At 42.2% G+C, this 21,167-nt stretch overlaps 1 protein-coding gene across 7 annotated transcripts in view; it reads left to right on the forward strand.

Moving 5' to 3' along the window:
* The window catches only part of EBF1 (EBF transcription factor 1), a 403,840-nt gene that overhangs the window by 237,528 nt on the left and 145,145 nt on the right, over positions 1 to 21,167 (forward strand). For all 7 annotated transcript variants that reach the window (XM_043464838.1, XM_043464839.1, XM_043464840.1 and 4 more), the window contains exon 7: positions 16,766 to 16,847. In XM_043464838.1, coding sequence (XP_043320773.1) covers positions 16,766 to 16,847 — 82 coding nt within the window. The remainder of the gene's footprint in view (positions 1 to 16,765; positions 16,848 to 21,167) is intronic.

Here is a 21,167-nt window from a genome sequence, read left to right on the forward strand (position 1 = left end):
GGACAGTGGACTAACAATGTCATGTTAGTTTCAAATGTACATCAGAGTGAGTTGGTTATACATATACATGTATCTATTCTTTTTTGAATTCTTTCCCCATTTAGATTATTACAGGAGCAGAGTTTCCTGTGCTATACAGTAGGTTCTTGTTAGCTATGTTTTACATATATCAGTATGTACATATCAAACCCAAACTTCCAATCTATCCCTACTGAAAGTTAGGAAAATCAGAAAATTGGAACTCCCTTAGGCATGTTTTCACTTACTTGTTCATTCAGCAAATATTTTACTGCCAGATGTTGAGCCTTATTCTGGACTCTGGGTGAAAAAAGACAGTGACAGGGACTGGAGGGGGCTGCTGAGGTAGGATGCAGGAAAGGCCTCCCTGGGGAGGTGATGTCTAAGGGAGAACTAAAGGATGAGAAAGAACTGGGTCAGATCATTCCAGGGCCCAGAGTGAGAAAGAGTTTGGCTTGTTTGTGGAGGTAAAAGGAAGCCAGCAAGGCTGGAGTCAGAACAGAGGCTGCCAGTAAGCAACTAGGTGACTTTGGCCATACCACTTGATCTCTTTGAGCCTCAGTAGATCAATCCATCAAATGAGAGCAATTATACCCATCACTAACACATCCTTCGAGTTTTTTTGCAGAGCAATTAGAAAAAATTAGAAAAGAAATGATTTTTCAAGTGAAGCATAGTTTAAAAAGTATAGTATTTTTAGTGTTGATTTAGCAAAGAATTATTGCTAATAGAACTTAGCACAAGTTTGAATACCTGTTTTCCATTCAAGGAGATTTAGTCCCAGAAATAACAGAAACCCACTCTTATCACACAGTTTCACTTTTAACTTGGTCCAAGGGTGGGCAGGGAGCCTTGCTCTATAACTATAGTCTTACTGTCTGTTGTGAACTATAACTGGCCTCATGTCCTGGTTCTGCTACTTACTGTCTTGGTAAAAGAGACCTTGGGCTCTTTTACCATTGTCTCTGGCCTCAGTATATTCATCTGTGAAATGGGGCTATCAATGGGACCTATCAGGGAGTGTCATGTTGGGATTCATTGGAATGATCCCTGTAAATGCCCAATGCCTGGGATCTGCTGAGTGAAATGGGAGCTTGAGGTGAAAACACGAATGACTCCCACTCAGTGAGGCCTGGCCAGATTCATGTGTCCTCCCATTAAATGTGAGAGAGAGAAAGCTTGTTTGTACTGGGTTGGAGGTGTCCTCTTCCATAGACATTGTTGCAAATTGCTGACTTTCCAGGCCACAGACTGTTCAGAAGCTGGGAGGAAGGCATTGAGTCAGGTGTTTTGTTTCCAGCATGGTTAATTGGTTGTAAAATGCTACTAAAACTTACTGCTTCTGATTGAATTAAGTGCCCTAGGAAATCCAGCTGTGGACAGGTAGGGGTGGATGATTTTCCCTCTGTCTGTACTCATGTCCATGGACAGCCTCATGCTGATAAAACTGCTTCTGGATGCAGATGCTTTTCCTGACTTTTCCCTTCACCCAACTTGTCAGCTGCCAAAAGCCTGGAAGAAAATCAAGCTTGAGTACATCTGAATTTCAAGTGACAAGGATTCTCAAAAATGACAAAAAAAAAACATGCCATTGCCTCAAATGCAGAAGCTGATTTTTAAAATTATGATTGGACATCCTGGAGCCTAGAGCCAGACATCCTGGAATGTGAAGTCAAGTGGGCCTTAGGAAGCATCACAACGAACAAAGCTAGTGAAGATGATGGAATTCCAGTTGAGCTATTTCAAATCCTAAAAGATGATACTATGAAAGTGCTGCACTCAATATGCCAGCAAATTTGAAAAACTCAGCAGTGGCCATAGGACTGGAAAAGGTCAGTTTTTATTCCAATCCCAAAGAAAGGCAATGCCAAAGAATGCTCAAACTACTGCACAATTGCACTCATCTCACACACTAGTAAAGTAATGCTCAAAATTCTCCAAGCCAGGCTTCAGCAATACATGAACTGTGAACTTCCAGATGTTCAAGCTGGTTTTAGAAAAGGCAGAGGAATCAGAGATCAACTTGCCAACATTCGCTGGATCATTGAAAAAGCAAGGGAGTTCCAGAAAAACATATCCTTCTGCTTTATTGACTATGCCAAAGCCTTGGACTATGTGGATCACAATAACCTGTGGAAAATTCTGAAAGAGATGGGAATACCAGACCACCTGACCTGCCTCCTGAGAAATCTGTATGCAGGTAAAGAAGCAGCAGTTAGAACTGGACATGGAACAACAGACTCGTTCCAAATCGGGAAAGGAGTGTGTCAAGGCTGTATATTGTCATTCTGCTTATTTAACTTCTATGCAGAGTACATCATGAGAAACGGTGAGCTGGATGAAGCCCAAGCTGGAATCAAGATTGCCAGAAGAAGTATCAATAACCTCAGATATGCAGATGACACCATCCTTGTGGCAGAAAGCAAAGAAGAACTAAAGAGCCTCTTGATGAAAGTGAAAGAGGAGAGTGAAAAAGTTGGCTTAAAGCTCAACATTCAGAAAACTAAGATCATGCATCTGGTCTCATCACTTCATGGCAAATAGATGGAGAAACAGTGGAAAGAGTGGCTGACTTTATTTTTTTGGGCTCCAAAATCACTGCAGATGGTGACTACAGTCATGAAACCAAAAGACTCTTACTCCTTGGAAGGAAAGTTATGGCCAACCTAGACAGCATATTAAAAAGGAGAGATATTACTTTGTCAACAACGGTCCATCTCGTCAAGGCTATGTTTTTTCTGGTAGTCATGTATGGATGTGAGAGTTGGACTATAAAGAAAGCTGAGCGCCGAAGAATTGATGCTTTTGAATTGTGGTATTGGAGAAGACTCTTGAGAGTCCCTTGGACTGCAAGGAGATCCAACCAGTCCACCCTAAAGGAGATCAGTTCTAAGTGTTCATTGGAAGGGCTGATGTTGAAGCTGAAACTCCAATACTTTGGCCACCTGATGCAAAGAGCTGACTCATTTGAATAGACCCTGATGCTGGGCAAGATTGAAGGCAGGAGGAGAAGGGGACGACAGAGGATGAGATGGCTGGATGGCATCACTGACTCAGTGGACATGAGTTTGGGTAAACTCTGGGAGTTGGTGATGGACAGGGAGGCCTGGCATGCTGTGGTCCATGGGGTTGCAGAGTCGGACACAACTGAGTGAGTGAACTAAACTGAACTGAACTTGTCAGCTGCCAAAAGTCTGGAAGAAAATCAAACTTTAGTACACCTGGATTTCAAGTGAAAAGGATTCTCAAAAATGACAAAACAAAACATGCCATTATCTCAAATGCAGAAGCTGCTTTTTAAAATTATGAGTAGAGTCCCATTGGCGATGGACAGAGACGCCTGGCGTGCTTCAGTCCATGGAGTTGCAAAGAGTTGGACACGACTGAGTGACTAAACTGAACTGAGAGTTCTATTTAGTGGAGCCAAAGGGTTCCTTTTTAAAAATTATTATTTTTTAATTAAAAATGGGCCAAAAGAAGCCCTGCCCTAGCCTCACAGATAGATGACTTGCTGTTAGTTTGGTTATTATTTTAGAGAAAGAAATGTGAACTGGGACTCCACTCACAGACCTGTTAAATTTGGCCCTTATATTGTCTGGAAGATGGGCAAACTTCACACTAAATATGTATTTCCAGCTTCTGTTAAAATGGGAAGCTCTGGCAGCACTCTCCCCAGGTTCCCTCATGGAGTTAGCTGGAGAAGTGTCAGGCTGCCCTGTGTGGACCAAGACATCCTCTTTTCACTTCCTACAGTTCCTGGTTCTGTCTCAGATGTAACATGTAGTCTGGTTCACTCATTGTTGTTACCTGCATGGAGAGACCGATTATCGTTGTTGTTCAGTCGCTAAGTCATGTCCAATTCTTTGCCACCCCTTGGACTGCAACACACTCAGCTTTCCTGTCCATCAGCAGCTCCCAGAGTTTGCTCAAACTCATGTCCATTGAGTTGGTGATGCCATCCAACCATCTCATCCTCTGTCATCCTCTTCTTTTCCTGCCCTCAATCTTTTCCAGCATCAGGGTCTTTTCCAAGAAATCATCTCTTCACTTCAGGTGGCCAAAGTATTGGAACTTTAGCTTCAGCATCAGTCCTTCCAGTGAATATTCAGAGTTTATTTCCTTTAGGATAGGCTGGTTTGATCTCCTTGCTGTCCAATGGACTATTTATCTGTCAATCTGTCTGTCTATTTGGACAGTGAATTGAGAGGAGATCATAGGACATTGAAATTGTACAGCCTGATTACCAGGGCCCAGTAGAACAGAATATTCTCTTTTACTTATGCTTTTTGGGGACCCTCCCTTCTGGTACCTTCTCAGCTTCACCCTTCTGCTGACATCTCTATCTTTACCTGCCTGCCTCCTTTCCTGAAGATAGCTTCTCTATCTCCTCTCCTCCTCACCTAGTAGAGTCTCCTTGTCCTGTGATCCCTGTTAGGTGGGATACTAGTGGATTATATTCTATTATGGATTCATCTTGGAGAATAAAGGTTTTCAGTACACACAGTCTCATATTTTCCAGGTTCAACTCCAAGTTGAATGGAGCCCAATTCTGTTTTGAGTGGCTCTAACAGAAGTCTTGCCACAGGCTTGGATTGGGCCCTATTGGCTAGACTTGAGTCACACACCTGTCTCTATAGCAGTCATAGAGTTTGAGTGGTCGGTGTCGTGATGAGTCAGGTCTGGATCACAGGCAGTAATTTCGCCCAAGTGTGGAATGACTTCATACTGCTGAGATACAAGGACTCCTGGGTGAGAACAAGGAAGTTCTTCAAAAGAAGGATGGAGGGTGGTTATCAAAATGGGTGGAAGAGGATTCTGGGCAGTCAACTCACTGATTCCACAGTCTTGTGAAAACTCTGGACACATTCCACAGAAAATAAAGTGTGGGTAAAACTTTGGATACAACATTGAGGTATTCAAGAACCTGACATAGACCATCCATTGACTCCAGGTTAAGAATATCTGGACTTAGATAATTTCTAAATTCTTGTTCCGTTTTATTAGATGATTGACAAGTTTTTGTGATAAAAGCTTCTTTGGAGTTTTGTTTGGAGTGTTTTTGTTTTAAACTGAAGCTGTTTAAGAGTGACATGTTGAGAAGGGAGGGCAAGGCAGTGTGACCTGTGAGCTGCAAAGCGCCCTCAGAAAGTCTCAATTATGTCATTGTTTGTCTCCAATATTGCTTTAGTTTCATTTTCCATCAGCATCCTTATGATATCATGAGAAATAGTGCTTAATAACATGTCAGACTCTATTTTGCATTATGATTTTAAAATGATAAATTTCTTCTTATATTTTTATGAACTAGAACACACAGACTTATTGGATAGCCCATAATATAAACTGGAATAATTTGGAGCTCATGAGATTATCGTCAGTGCTCTGTGGGCATGACTCCTCACTGGTCATTTTTATTTGGAGATTGATCCTGAGCTTTAAATCCAAATTAAGGAGTCACTTGTTTTTGTCTGAACTTCACTTGTGTGGCATGTTGGCATGCAGTGATTTTTTTCGATGAAAGCCATTGCTCAAATTAAATTCATTATCCCCACTGGTATGTGAACGTGGATGATGGGAAGCAACAAAGAGTGATGCTGAGACTGGGATGGCGAAGGATGTATCCTGAAAAGTGAACAAACAGATAAAGGGAGTGAGGTTTTTTTAAGGGGTGTTGATTTAAATAGGTTTCAAAATAATTTTCATTCTGGCAAGACTTCTTGCTTTTCTTTTGGGAAAGGACTTCTTCAGCTAATGCCTTTATCTTTTCTTTCCTTTTTGGTAGAAAAATGAGCTTGTTTCTTTTTCTTGAAGCAAAAATTCATCAAGTGTCAGCTTTCTATGGTAACTGGGCACTTCTTTCTTTCTCTGTGGCTTACGTTGGTCAAGAGGTGGGATGGGTGAGTGAATTTGAGTTTTCTTTTTACTCCGAGGTGATTTGACATAAGTTTTTGTGCTAAGTTTCAATGACGCATGATGAGACGTCCATTCCTTCCGTGCAATTCACTCTTCTTGGTATGTAAATCTATCATTGCATGTATCACATTGTATTGACTTGACTTTTGACTTTAAAAATTAAATTAAGTATCAAGTCTCAAGATTCAGTGTATACATGAATTATTTGAGTACTTTACCCCCTAACCTACTCTCACAAGGGCGAGTTTCCCAGGCAGTTCTGACACAGGTGGCCTGAGAACTGCATTTTGATGAGCTTCTGTAAGGGTGGGGGTGAAGTTGTCTCTGTGCTTGTGCTTGGCACATAGTAAGTGCTTAGTAAACACTTCCTGAATGAAGGAGGTACTGACTGAATTAATGGATGATGTAGAAATAGCCTGAAGCAAGGAATTGCAGATCACCAAAAACTTTAACCACTGAGTTTCAACAATGTCATAAGAAGGGTCTGTAAGATTTTGGAGAAAGGAGATCCATTTCATACTATTAATTACATGACCTTTTATCCCTTTGGGTTATGCTTAAGTGCTTCAAGAACACTGGCAAGTTTAGCTTAAAGATAATATTTGAAACGTTGATGTTGAGGAATTTTAAAGTAGGAGATTGAGGACACGAGTGGTGTGGAATCTGCCCAGTTGATACTCTTTTATGAATTATGCATATGGGAAACTAAGATCGACATCTTACTGAGTGTGAGATGAATAACTCTTAAGTGTTCTCATTTGAATTAACTGGCAAATCTTGGAGAATAAAGACTTTCGCAAAGACATTCATCATTTTTAGTTCCTAATTTATCCATTGCAAAATGGAGGGAGCCTTCCCTAGGTTCCATGCTGAATGATATTCACTTCAATTTTTTAAAAAGTTTTCGCTTGTCTCATCTTAAAGTAGTGCCTATTCAGAGAAAAGAAAGTAGAGAAAAGAATGGAAAGGAGAAAGAAATCATCTTTGTGCTATAATACAGAGTTAACTGCCATTAATGTTACCGGTCAATCACGTAAGATGTTTACTTACTGTTTTACAAATATAGCTGTCCCCGGTGCTGAGGGAGATAGGCCCTCTGAAGGTATCTGTAGTGCTATGGAGGGGGCAGTTACTCAAGTAACTGGAGTACAAGACATGAAGACCAAATGTGACCAGAGCTGTACCAGGATGGAGGAGGAAGTGATTAATTCTAGCTGAGGTTCTTGGGCAGGTTTCATGGGCTCAGTGCATTTAAACTCCACTTGGAAGATAAGTAGGATTTTAGGAAGTAAATTAATGACACTGAATGTTTATACTTCATAAACTTTTGAAAAAAATAGTGAGTTGCATGTTCAAAAAAACCCATGTGTTTCAGTTACTGTGGATCTGAACTTCTTCATGTTTCTCTGATATTTATCACCTCCACAGGGGAAATTAATATCGAAACTCGTTGAGTCCTTAGAGGAAAAGTGAAATAGTAACATCAGATTCTAAATGAATCTGCTTCAAAATTTTATACACATGAGTATTAAACAGAGGGGTACTAAAAGCCTTTCATTTTTAACCTGTGGCTTTCTGTTGGCAAGGAAGACATTCAAAGATAGTGACTTGTGGAACTGGTAACCACAGATAGTATAACTAAATCCTTAAGGTTATGTTCATTGACTCCCCCCAGGAGACCCAGGTTACACTGGTTTTGCTTTGGCTATCATCCTCTGAACTTGGTTTGGCTCTATTACAAGACTCACTGGTCTTTCATTATGGTTAAAATGTATTAATGTATTTGAAATAGGCAAGGTTTTTCATAAGCAAAATTGAAGCACATTAACAGTTACGATTGGGATTATTCTAGTGACAATACCAGAAATCTGTATGCTGACTTCAGCTCTAATCTTGAATGAATTTGATAATGCTGATAAGAGTATAGCTAGATATGGTCAATGATCTGTATGCCCATACCTATCATATATATATATATATATATAATGTACGAAGGAATGTAGTTTCATGGATGTGGGTTTTGGAGCCAAACTGCCTACATTCAAATTCCAGCTCTACCACTTACTAGACAGGTAGTCTTAGGCAAATTATATAAGCCCTCTGTACTGTTATCCATAAAATGAGGCTATAGAGATAGTACTTCATGGGGTTGTTATGAAAAGTAAATGAGTTAATACACGTGAAGCACTCAGAACAGTGTCTTGCATGTGGCGTGCTTGAGTGCTGTGGTATCTGCTAAGTTTAGGTGTTGGGGTTCCTCCTACCTCACCTTGTATGTCTGGCTTTGTGGGATGGGTCATGGTCGTTGAAGCCAAGTGGCACTTGCATCTTTTCCAGCCTGGGGCAGGATTTGCCCCAGTGACTCAGAATCCCAAGACCTGACGCCTGTATCCGATCCTACCCTGGGTCTGTAGGAACTCTGTGCTGCATGATTCCTTGCAGATCGTGACCCCTTGGAAGGGAAACAGTTTCAGACAGATTTATTCTCAGTCTGTGCCCAGCTCTGAGAAGGAAAAACACTTGGAATTTGTTTTGTTTCTTAATTTTCATTGATGTCTAATGAATTTACAACATTGTGTTAGTTTCTGTTGTACAGCAGAGTGAATCAGTTATACATGTACATATATCCACTCTTTTTTCAATTTTTTTCCCATATAGGTCATTCCAGAGTACTAAATAAGGTTCTCTGTACTAGACAGCAGGGTCTCATTAGTTATCTATTTTATATATATAGTGTGTGTGTATATATACACACACACACATTATTTTATATATTTGTCAATCCCAATCTCCCAATTTATCCTTCCCCCCCTTTCCCCCTTGGTGACCATAGTTTGTTTTCTACATCTGTGCCTCTGTTTCTGTTTTGTAAATAAGCTCACTTGTACCCCTTTTTTATATTCCACATATAAGTGACATCATCTGATATTTGTCTTTCTCTGTCTGACTTCACTCAGTATGACGATCTCTAGGTCCATCTGTGTCACTGCAGATGGCATTATTTCATTCTTTGTAATGGCTGAGTAGTATTCCATTGTATATATGTACCACATCTTCTCTATCCATTTCCTCCATCAATGGACAACACTTGGGTTTATTATCTGCTCATTCCTGCTGCAAAGAAAACTACTAGGGTGACTCAAAATGTCTGCCCATGGCCAGGGTTTATACCTTAATACACTTAAGCAAGAAATACTTGACATTTGAGTAAGCTTTGTAGAAGAGTATCCCTAAAGATGGATGCCTCTTTTGCAACACCTAATTCAGTTCTTTGGGAGTTTAATTAAATTCTCGCTTAATTTCCAGTGTAACCTTGCATCAGTTGGTGTAAGCTACAGCCTGCTTGCCCTGGCATCCCTTCTGTGCATCATTTCTAAAGAATTGCAGTTTATTCTTTCCCTATTGGCCACTGGTTCTTTGGCCTTCGCTCTCCCCTTTTGCTATCCTGGTGTTTTTTCCCACCTTTCAGATTTGACTTCTAGCATCAGGAGACCTATTTGTTGTGGGTGCTTTTATTGAAAACTATTTTTAAATTCTCTAGTCTGCTGCCATGCTACCTCAACACATTTTTTTTTTCGGGGTTGGGGAGTAAATCCTTGCCACTGATTATGTCCTTCCATCACAGCCTAGCTCTGAACTCTGAGGTCGGGGATGCTTTTCCAGTTGACCATGTTCATCCTTTAGGCTGAGAACACTTTCCAGAAATGCCTAAGATCTGAAGGACCTTGGCTAGGGGAAAAGGTAAACTCCTTGAAGTCAGTGGCCAAGGATAGGGGCAGCCACATGCTCTCCCCCTGGAGTCCCCAAGATAGAGCCACAGCTTGGTATCACTCCACCTCCCACCTCAGGCAGGGAGGAAAGAATGTACTTCAATCTGCGTAGAATCCTCTCCGTGACCCCGTTTCTCCCCTTCTGGTCTTTCCAGTCTCTCAGACAGAACTGCAGGGGTTTGAGTCAAGGTGGGTCCTCTCTCAGCGGCGCATTATCAGGGAAGGGGAGGAGGTCAGCCGGGCAGTCAGAAACCTTTGCCCTCACACAGGCTCAGCGTCTCCAGCCCGCCCTAGTGGCACCCTGGGGTTTTGGCAGACTTGGCGGGTATCATATTTTCACATGGATGAACTGTACTCTACAACTTCTTCTGTGTACTAGGAACCCAAAAGTGTTGACATTAAAAATAAAGTTTTCTCTTTCTAGCTGTTTCAGTCCCCTGTTTTCAAGGGTGATCTGTTTTTCATGGCAGGGGCTATGGACTCGTGTTTACCTCTTCATGGAGGGCTCCCATGGAGTAGCAGTGGTATTTCTGAGACAGTCCCTGGCATCTCGGGCATCTGGGTGGGGATAGGTGCTTTCTGGTTAAATATTTTTAATTTGTGAGAACCCTTGTACTCCAGGAAAGTCTTCTCGGTTACATCTGGGCAGTAGATTTAGTCTCAGAGGCAGATGGTTCTGCACTTTGGTGTCAGAGCCCAGAGGATGGCGCTGTTTGTGGCAAGGATTCCTCCAAAGATGGCCTTTGAATCATGAGGCCTTTGCCTTTCTACCCTCCAGCGAGTGTATGCAGGAGCAGCTTGAATTTCACACAGAAGGCACCCCACAGTTGTTTCCACACAGCTGTTTCCCTCAGTGGGCCAGAGTGAGTCTCCGTGTCTTGAGTATCTTTGAGAAGGATCGTCTGCCACGTAACCATCTGCAGGGAGAAGTCAGAGGAACTTTCAGGGAGCCTGAAGACTGCAAATGGGGCTTTTATGTCTTGGTTTAGGGGTGCCCGGATGCGTTTCTTTTCCAGCCTGGACATTATGAGAACAGCTGAAAACATCCAAGCATGATTTTCCAGAATTTGGGTGGGGGTGGTGAAAACTCAACCTGCTCAGCCCAGGTCTGTTGCAATGCTTTGCATAATAATTAATGATGTACAAGCTGTTGCCTCATGGATGGTTTTGCTGTGTGCCCTTCACTTGTGACTAGCTGGAATCCTGTCATTTAAGCTGCTACCTTTCCTCACCTTCATGTCTTGGCCTTTGGAAAGAGCTACTTTAGTCATTATTACCTTTCGTTTTTTTCTTTCTTTCCCTTTTCGTAGGTCATTCAATGAAACCTATAGTTCTTGTCAGTTACATAGATCTTTGCTTCCTTTCTTAACCTTAACATTCAAAAAGAGAATACTTTCTGTACCTGGAAAATCTCAGTATCTCTGAACATTAGGGCAGCTGATGATAGAATTATTTATTCTTCTATGCCAGGTACTGTTTTAACACCCTACATATATTACTCATTGAATTCTCAATAACCCTCTGAAGTAGGATTTTGTAGCCCCTGTTTTACAGATGAGGCACAGAGAGTTTAAATAACTTTTCTAAAGTAGCACAATTAATTAAAGAGTAAAGGTAGGATTATGATGAAAGTCACACCATGTGGCTGGAAGGGATGGTACTGTTGCTCTCATGTTTTATTGAGGCCACTGAGGCTCAGGGAATTGTAGAAATTTATCTAGGCTTATCTTATCTTTAACCCAAGCACCTGTCCCAAGCACTGTTCGTCACATGGAAACTACTCCTTATACTGAATATCTATTGGTTGGTAAAATGTGATACAGGGAAATCATTGAATAGGCAGTTATGTTCTACAAATGTGTGTGATCGGTTCAGTAATGTTCGGTGAGGGGTAATGTCGTCCATTAGCCTCATTGGTGAACCTAAACACAACTTCTGTTAGAGTGTCACTTTGGGCTTTATGACTGTCACTTTCCTGATGGAGGTGTGTGTGTGTGTGTACTCAGTTGCTTGCTCATGTCCACCTCTTTGCGACCCCATGGACTGTAGCCTGCCAGGCTCCTCTGTCCATGGGATTCTCTAGGCAAGAATACTGGAGCGAGTTACTGTTTCCTCCTCCAGGGAATCTTCCCAACCCAGGGATCAAACCCGTGTCTTCTGCAAGTCTCCTGCATTGCAGGCAGATTCTTTACCACTAAGCCACCAGAGAAGCCCTTCATAATGGAAGTAGGAAACTGCAAAATGCAGTAGCTCCGACATTGAGCTCTTATTGGGTTGGCTTTTGAAAAACTAACACTACATTGGAAAAATCATGCAGTTAGAAGTTGAGACATGTGGGTTAATAGTTTTAGCTCTCAGAACGACTATAACTCTGTGAGTATTGTCATGTTCCTGACCTCTCAATTTTCCCACACACATGGTGGAGAAGGCAGACCCAGTGTTGGTTTAGGTCACTTATAAAGTCCTGTAATCCACAGAGATAACTCATACATTAGCGAGTCCTTTGGGCCAATATATAGGATATTAGTTTAGATTTGTCTTTCAATAAATATCTTAATTTTGTTGAATCTTAGTTGTTTTATTTTTTTAGCCTTTCACATGGGTTGAGCATTCCTGACCTGCCTAAGTGTAGGACTTCTGTGAGGATTCAGTGAGATTCTGAGGATAGAAGTGTTTTGAATAATGTAACACTGTATGAATACAAGATATTATTTGTATTGAAAGTTAATGGAAAAGTGTCAGGTTTCTTGCCACTCCTTCCCCCATCCCAAAAAAAAAAAAAAAAAAAGCCTGGAGTTGGGTCCTTCTTGGGCTGTTTCCTGTAGTTTATGGACTTCTGGAACGCTAAGGGGTCAATGGGGGCTTTGTCTTGCCTTGGGTCAGTTTCCCACGGTTGGGATAAGGCTGCACACTCTTTCTGCCTGACAACAACTTTATCAAACACACCCGCCACACAAACTGTGGTAATTTGGTAGACAAAAGTGTGGTTTTGAGTTACACTAACCTCCGCTTTGTTCAAAGCCCCCCCCCCCCACCCCTTGGAATCTGATATCTTCTTGCAGACCAGCAGACGTGCACGTGTCCCCAGCTTTACAGATGCCTTCAAAACAGCCTGATAACGCCCCCCCCACCCCCCTGCAAAAAAAATTTTGTGTGCCACATCTAACTCCATCTCTCGGTGGGGATATTTCTAACTCCTTGCAGTTCCTTTAAGGAAGTGTGATCCGAAAGGGTCAGACATTTGGCATCTACTTGGGGGAAAACTTTGAAAGAATTCCTGATGCTCCCCCTGGGGTAGGGCTGGCTTTCTCCAACAGAACTAGCCCTTTGGAGTGTCTTTGCCACATAAGGGCTTGTGTGAGGCCTCAGGCACTAGTTGACGCTGTCTCTTCCCCACAACAGATGGTCAAGCCTTCAGTTTCAGCTAGGGATCCGCTGTCGAGAGGGCGGGCAGAAGATGCTGCCAGCGTGCCAAGTGACAGGGCAGCTTAGGGTAACTGGGATCTGGTTTGTGCCCAGCATAGCTTTTGTGCTAACGATGGGCTGGTGACAGGCGCCTCGCCCGGCTCATCGCCGAGGCAGAAGATCCCCTGCTCCCTTGATTCTGTTTCTCTGGCAGAGCTAACGTCCTGTTTGCCTGCCTTTCAAAATCCATTTTGGCACCAGATGGACCCCCTCATGGTGGCTAGCAGTTGTCTGACTTGAAGATGTCAGAGGGTGTGCTGACAGCTCCTTCCAACACAACCTGAATCTGGCTGTCGGGTCTGGCTCAAATGGCTTTAAACATACACAGGTGGTGAATATTATCTATCAGTCCTGGAGAACCAGGTGTGGGAGTCGGGTGCCCACTGGACGGAAAATGGCAGCGACGTCTCCCTCCACAATGTTCAGGTTGCCGGGGTGGAAACAATTGTACTAATAATTACTCTTATTTGTGCAGTTGCCATTGTGGTACAGTTGCTGTCGGTGGTACAATTAGTATTAATATCAACAATGCAGTACTTCTGTGATTATTAAAACTACTGTAGCACAATGGTTAAAAGCACAGACTCTGCAAATTTGAGTTGATCCACATTTAATAACCTTTGGGCAACTTATTTACATTCTCTGAACCTCAGTTTCCTCATCAATACAATGGGATTAATAGTAGAGGTTATTTAGGAGGCTTGAATGGGAAAATGTATTTGAAGTTCTCAGCTTTCTGAACACAAAGTAAACACCTAATACATGAGAGAGATTATTATTATGACAGCCACCATCACTGTGTGTGCCGTGTTCCAGACACTGTGTATCATTGCAGTTAATTTTCATAGTCACCTTCTATGGTGGGGACTGGCATTATACCCAAATTCTAGGTAAGAAGTGTGGTGCAGAGAAGTTCAGCTCTTTATCAAAAGTCACACAGCAGTATCTGTCAGAGTTTGATAGGAATCTCATTCAGAATATTTTTAAGGGTCGTGGCTTTTCTATCATCCCAAGCCGACTCTTACTGTCAATTTAGTGATAATCAGCCCCGTCCTGGGGTTTGTGTGGCTTTTAAATATTCTCTTCCAACCAGCTGTCCTTGAAAGCAGCAGCCAATTTTCGCACTTTGGGTGTCTTTGGATGTAAGCTTGAGCCCGGTCAAGATGGCAGACTTACTATCCCTGACCTCCACCACATCAAACGGTTTCCAACAGTAAGGTGTGATCGCTAGGGCTCCCAGCACTTGCTGTCTGAGAGTTCAGAGGGAAGGGACAGTGCAGAGGCACTTAGGATTGTGACTACTCCCTCAAACCCCTCCTCTGTCCCTCAGACTCCCCTGCTGAATGTGGTCAGGAGTCTGCACGGGCCAACAGGCCAGTGTTGCTCTTTGAGCTGGATTTTATTTTACCCAGCTGGGCTCAACAGTACGCCATGAGTCATTTATCTTGTTGAAAAAGGTTGATAAACTTTGGCCTCTGTGAAGAGAACCTGGAAGTAGGGATGAAGGATTGTTCAGAAGCCAGATATTATTGATGGACAGTTGAATGTTGCATGATGTTGAAAGAGCTGTTTCAGGAAGATGTTTACATTTTAAAATGTGATTTTTGGGGTTGACAAAGTCATTGTCTCTCTTCAAAGAGTTATTCCCATGCCATACTTCCCTCTTGGCAGAGTCTAAGGGACTGGGGAAGAGAGAGATTCTGTTGGGACATTGCTTAGTCTGGTTTTCAGAAATTGGCTGAATTTGGTGCTTCTTGGTGCTGTGCTCTCATTATTGAGGTGCTATTTGGTTGATAGACTTTATACTCAGAGCTAAATCCAGACATCCCAGCTTGATGGTTCCTCACAAATTATGTGTATTGAAGTAGGAATTTTACTGCATTGTAGACTTGAAATGAGGAAAAGGTGATGACAGGAAAATTCCTATGAGAATTTAACTGAGCAACATTTTAATGCATTGTAATATTTTGGGGAAGTGGGCCTGAAACCCACATCCCTAAAAGTAAAAACAATGAAGAACTTTCAGCAGCTTTTAAAATGCTTCTTTCCCCAAACATATTAATAGGTAAATGGAGAGGTTTAATTATAGGTAACTAACAAGAATGCCCTAATTGGACACTTTTGATCATGCTGCCTTTCCATGATGAATTTCAACAACTCCCACCTAAGAAATATAGAAATAACTCTCCTGATTTACAGAAGGGTAGAAATAACTCATCTAATTTATCACCCAGTGCAGGACACTTTTAAAAGTTAAAGTGGGTACTATTCATCTTGTTGTTGTTGCTCAGTAGCTCAGACTCTTTTGCGACCCCATGGACTGCAGCACTCCAGACTTCCCTGTCCTTCACTACCTCCCAGAATTTGCTCAAACTCATGTACAGTGAGTCAGTGATGCCATCCAGCCATCTCATCCTCTGTCATCCCCTTCTCCTTCTGCCTTCAATCTTCCCCAGCATCAGGGTCTTTTCCAGTGAGTTGGCTCTTCACATCAGGTGGCCAAAGTATTTGAGCTTCAGCTTCAGCATCTGTCCTTCCAATGAATTTTCAGGGTTGATTTCCTTTAAGATTGGCTGATTTGAACTATTCACACTTACAGTAATATAGCTGGTGTAAACTAGTATAGTTCCTGGCAAATTGAGACCTTTGGTCACCCTAGCCAGTAAAACCCATGGATCTCATTATAGAATCAATTCAGAGATCAAGGTGCCTATGAAGCAGGACATTCCTTCTTCCATCACAAATAGCTTTTGTCTATAGCTGGCATGTAAGGAAAACATATGGGATATGTTCAAGAAATCAATGGATTTTAGTCAGTATGTGAATCTTCTCATAAGCACTCCTAGTCAGAATATTTTACTTGGGCTTCCCTGGTGGCTCAAAGGGTAAAGAGTCTGCCTGTAATGCAGGAGACCCAGGTTTGATCCCTGGGTCAGGAAGATCCCCTGGAGAAGGAAATGGTAACCCACTCCAGTATTCTTGCCTGGAGAATCCCCGTGGACAGAGGAGCCTGGTGGGCTACAGTCCATGGGGTCACAAAGAGTCGGACACGACCAAGCAACTTCACTTTCACTTTCATGTTCAAGAAATCAATAGACTTTAGTCAGTATGTGAATCTTCTCATAAGCACGCCTAATCAGAATGTTTTACTTGGAGATGCTCGGATAAAAAGTGTTTATCATGTCCTTATGTTCATCCAGCATGTATTTTGCTGGTTCGTCATCTGTGAATTTACGGGGCTTAAATTACATGTTATTGTTGGGGACCATGAGTAATTCTCAGGCAATTATCTCCAACTGGAACCTGCCTTAAATTATAGGGAAGACTTACCCTCTCTTTGAGTCAAAATACTTCCTTGGGGGCTTAATTCTTCTGTGAGATCTGTTGGCATCATGGAGAGCATTCTCTTCATATAGAATGTCTAACTTGGGTGTGAAACAAAGACTAAAGCTTTCCACAAAATACTGGCTCTATCGTCATTCTGAATGTTTCAGAAAATGCCCAGAGAATAGAATGCACAACCCGGAAGTGACTTAACTACTTTTTCCCCCTTCTGTGGAGGACTGAAATGCTAACCATGGTAATTTTTTTCTTCACAGGTTCTTCTTGAAATTTTTCCTCAAATGTAACCAAAATTGCCTAAAGAATGCGGGAAACCCACGTGACATGCGGAGATTCCAGGTGGGTCTGTCTTGTCCTTCTTATACCTGAATAATGACATGAGTATCAGGAGAGGGTAAAAGAAGTCTTAGGTGGAGAAGATCCAGAGTATCGTTGTATCATTGTTTTCCCAGAGGTGACAAGCAGGTGAGTTTGGGTCCCTAGGTGTCTTTTCTCTAGAAGTTGTTGTTTTAATTAGAGAAGGATCAGGACTGGGCCACCTGCGTTCAATGGTTGAGGCAGTGGCACCCTTTGAGCCTCGTCTGGCTTCCCGAATGGACTCATAGGCTTAAACCTCCCCAACCTCCAGGATCTAATGCCGGATGATCTGAGGTGGAGCTGATATTATAATAATAGAAATAAAGTGCACAATAAATGTAATGTGTTTGAATCATCCTGAAACCACCCCCCGCTCACCCTATCCATGGAAAATTTGTCTTCCATGAAGCTGGCACCTGGTGCCAAATATGTTGGGGACCACTAGCTTAAACCACTGCAGGTTAAGTGAAGCACATAGAGATGATGAAGTCTTTGCCTAAAGTTCTACAGGTAGAAAACTGGTCAATAGGAGCTTTGTTCTGTTTTGGAATTACGTCACTTTTCTCCTTCCTTTCTCTTGTTTTCCTTTTCCAATCTTGGAGATTATCGGTAATTATCTTATTAAAAGTGGATCTCTGAAGAAGCAGGGTGTAGGGCAATGTGCGTTACATTCCGTCTGTTTGAGAAATGTCCTTGTACAGCCCATGTAAATGTTTTCAAGCATCAGTCAGATCCACCACCATTTAAGGCTTTAGTGGTATGTTAACCTCATATAATTACACATTTACTAAAGGAAAAATATGTGAAAATACATTTGTTAACTTCCAAAACACAGAATGGTGGTTGGGCTTTAGGAAATGTTGCTAAATTCTAGGTACGTGCTTCTCAAACTCTAAAAGTGCCAAGAATCCTCTGGGGATCTTGTTAAACTGCTAATTGAGGTCTGTGGTGGGCCTGAAATTCTACCTTTCTAACAAGCTCCCAAGTGATGGGCAAAGCCATGGACCACACTTGGAGTAGCAAGGTTCTAGACCCTTATGTTGCTCTCCATCTAATCTTATGACTAACTCATTTGGTCAATGTTAGTTTCTTCACCAGAGTAATGATGCGTCCATCTATGGATGCCCATGTGGTTTGTCAGTGAAAATATCTTGGAGTTTAAGATATGTTCTTAGGTGGAGTTAGTCTGCTTTAAGTGTAGATTGAAATATAGGATCTCTGAGAGGATCTGGACAAATTTTCTTTGCACATTCTCTGATGGGAGAAAGGGAAGGGATGATTCTGGGCATTAATTTTTGGATGTCAAGATCTCTTAGTCTCCAAGGTGATTATTTTTTTTAATAGGTGAGACTTAATAGTCTCATGAAAGAACAAACTCAGTAGAAAGAAGACCCTTGCTCCTGAGATTCTGAAGCAGTTCTGGAAATCATTTGGCCTTGACACCTTTTGTCCTGACAGATGAATGGGGAGAACCCCTAGATGCCTAGTTTCCTGGAAAATGTCTCTCCTGGGGAGCTTCTGACCAATTGGGCAGACTTGGGTGCTCTCATTCCTACCCAGGACATTTTTGTGTTGAGTTGGAGTATCTTTGCTGGTGCAACATGTGATGGTGTTAAATATGTGCTGCTAAGTGTCTTAAAATGTGAGAATGTGTTTCATATAAACTGTGTTGTCACTTACCTTGGCCTTGAAATGGGCCATGTACCTCCTTTGACCAAGCTTGGGTTAGGAACAAGACATGTCCAGACATGAACCAATTCATGACATATAATAAATGTGTCTAGACATGTGTGATGCTTTATGAATACTAGGATCAACTTGGCTGTGCTTCACAGGGCGACAGAGTTAGAGATTGTCTTCAGTGATGTTGGGAATCTAAAAGAGAGTGTGTGTGTAAGATTTCAGGGGCCTTATTTTCCCTTGCAGGACCTGCTAGTGAAATGTCTGAAAGCTTTGAATTATAGGAATGTAGCTCTTGGATGAGATGAGAACCAACTCAGTCTGTTATTTTTGAGAGTGTCTAGAAAGCTTTATTTTTGCAGACAAAGTAGTTATTCTCTGTTGGGTAGAAGGGCTACTGAGACAAGGAGACATGAGTTAGATTTCCGCAAAACCTCAATTTCCTCTACTGTAAAATGGAGTAAAAATGATGATTCTTCTTAGTTCACAAAGGACAGTACTTTAAAAGCATAACCAATTTGCAAAAGATAAAATATAAATGTACGATTTTGAAGAAAATATTTGCTGTAAACTAAAGCTGGGCCAATAGTTGAGCACAGGGTTTCTCAGCCTGGGCAGAAATGACACTTGAGACTGAATAAGCCTTTGTTGGGAGGGAGGTGGATTTGTTCGGTGTGTCAAAGGATATTTAGCCAGAATCACTGGCCTTTTCCCACCAGATACCAGTAGAGAAACCATCCTCCACCCCTCGCAGTCATGAGAGACACCAAAATGTCTCCAGACATTGACAAATGTCCCCTGTGGGAAAGGGGATGCAGAATTGTCCCTGGTTGGGAATCACTGGTTTAGTCCTATACCTGATGACCTCTGACATATTCTCCTGCTGACAGTGCTACTGTCCCAAAGAGTGCACCCTTTGATTACACTTGAAAGTTGCCCAACACAAGGTCCAGCCTTGACAATGCTCTTTCTTAGTATTCTCCAACTGAGCCTAAAGTGGGTGGACCTTTCCCAGTAGGGGCTGCTACCTTGACCACTAGAGTCAGTCTTGTGGCAAAGAAGAGCTCTATCAGCAATGACGAAGTCCTTATTGGAGCTCAAATTTAATCCACTTTATTCCCATCACCTACTTACTGGGAGAGGAAAGAGGGAGTCTGTGGCAGAATGAGCACTGACATTTTGTTTTGTATTTGTGTACATTTGCATATTTCATAATCATCACTTTTACACAGTTAGCACATGGTCTTATGCATTGTTGGATATATCTAGCAACTGCAACTCAATGAGCCCTAAATACCATCGTCAGCCTCATTTTTTGTGTGGGCCTCTGCCTCAAGCTTGGTTTTCTTCCTGTGTTCCTTGTCTTGGTTCATTTCTAACTGTATTAAGTGCTAGGGAGATGACCATTTATATTTGGGTCTGCATTCATATTTATATGTATAAATATATGAGTCCATATATGCATCTTGATATACATCTATGGACATTGTCTGTAATGATGATGATGATGATGAAGCTAACAGTTATGGTGTACTTATTATGTGAGCAGTTTTGTGCTAAGTATTTTATATGAGTTACCATGTTTATCTTCACAACACATCCAAATAGGAATTAGGGTCATGCAAATAGGAATTACTTCCACTTTACAAATGAGGTACGTGAAGTTTAGGAAAGTTAAGCAGTTTGCCTAAAGTCACACATCTGCTAAGTCCTGAGGCAGTGATTCAACCCAGTCTATCTGACCCAGATGTTCTCTAATGTGGTGCAACAGTAAAGAACTTGTCCACAGCCTTTAGGCAGATATGTAGTGAGGCAGTAAGGAGGTCTCTCTACATCTGAGAGCCCAGTGGGTACCTGTGAATAGTATTAGAATCCCAGGGAAGTCAAGGAACAGTGTTCAAAAGGGTGTTTGCCCTGAATAGAACCTAAGGAGGCCGGCTGCCTGAAGAACACTGGGATTCCAATATATCTCGTCAAGCAGAATGTGGAGTTGTGTGGAAGGGGAGGAACTTGAGCACTGTTTCTGATTATAGCCACGGTACTGGTCAGTGTTTACTCATGTGAACTTTAGAGAAAGAGGCCATTGCTCCGAAGACTGCCTGAGCTTCACCTAATTGGTAGAGGTTTTGCCCAGTTCTCCAGGGCAAGAAAGACCCTTCAACAAATGAAGCCTGAATCCAGGCGCCCCTGACGGCTCAGAGCACTCATTTGGAAATCATATTGACGTTCCCAGCTCTTAGGACTAAACCAAAAGGGGGAGGATGAATCTTCTGTGCAGCTGTGCTGGTTGGCAGAAATGAGTCCTAGAAGCACTGGTGGAAGGTTTCCCATGAGCAAACATATGATTTTCCTCATTTTCCTCATAGTACGCTAATTGGAAAGCTGGTTTCAAATATTTTGATGTCACTGTTGCCTCTGAGGGCAGCGAGAGAGAGTCATGTTGGCATGAGAAGACTCCCTTCTCCTCTTTACATCTCAATGTGGCTTTCCCAGTGACACTGAAATCCCAAGGCCCAGAGACATCTGAGTGAAGGCACACCCTCCTGCCTGTCCAGTGGGCTCCCCTTACCTGTTAGGGATGCTGCTTTCTCTCTTGTCCCACTCCCCAGGCCAGCTGATCTG

Source organism: Cervus canadensis, chromosome 4 (assembly GCF_019320065.1).
Source record: "Cervus canadensis isolate Bull #8, Minnesota chromosome 4, ASM1932006v1, whole genome shotgun sequence".
NCBI lineage: Eukaryota > Metazoa > Chordata > Mammalia > Artiodactyla > Cervidae > Cervus > Cervus canadensis.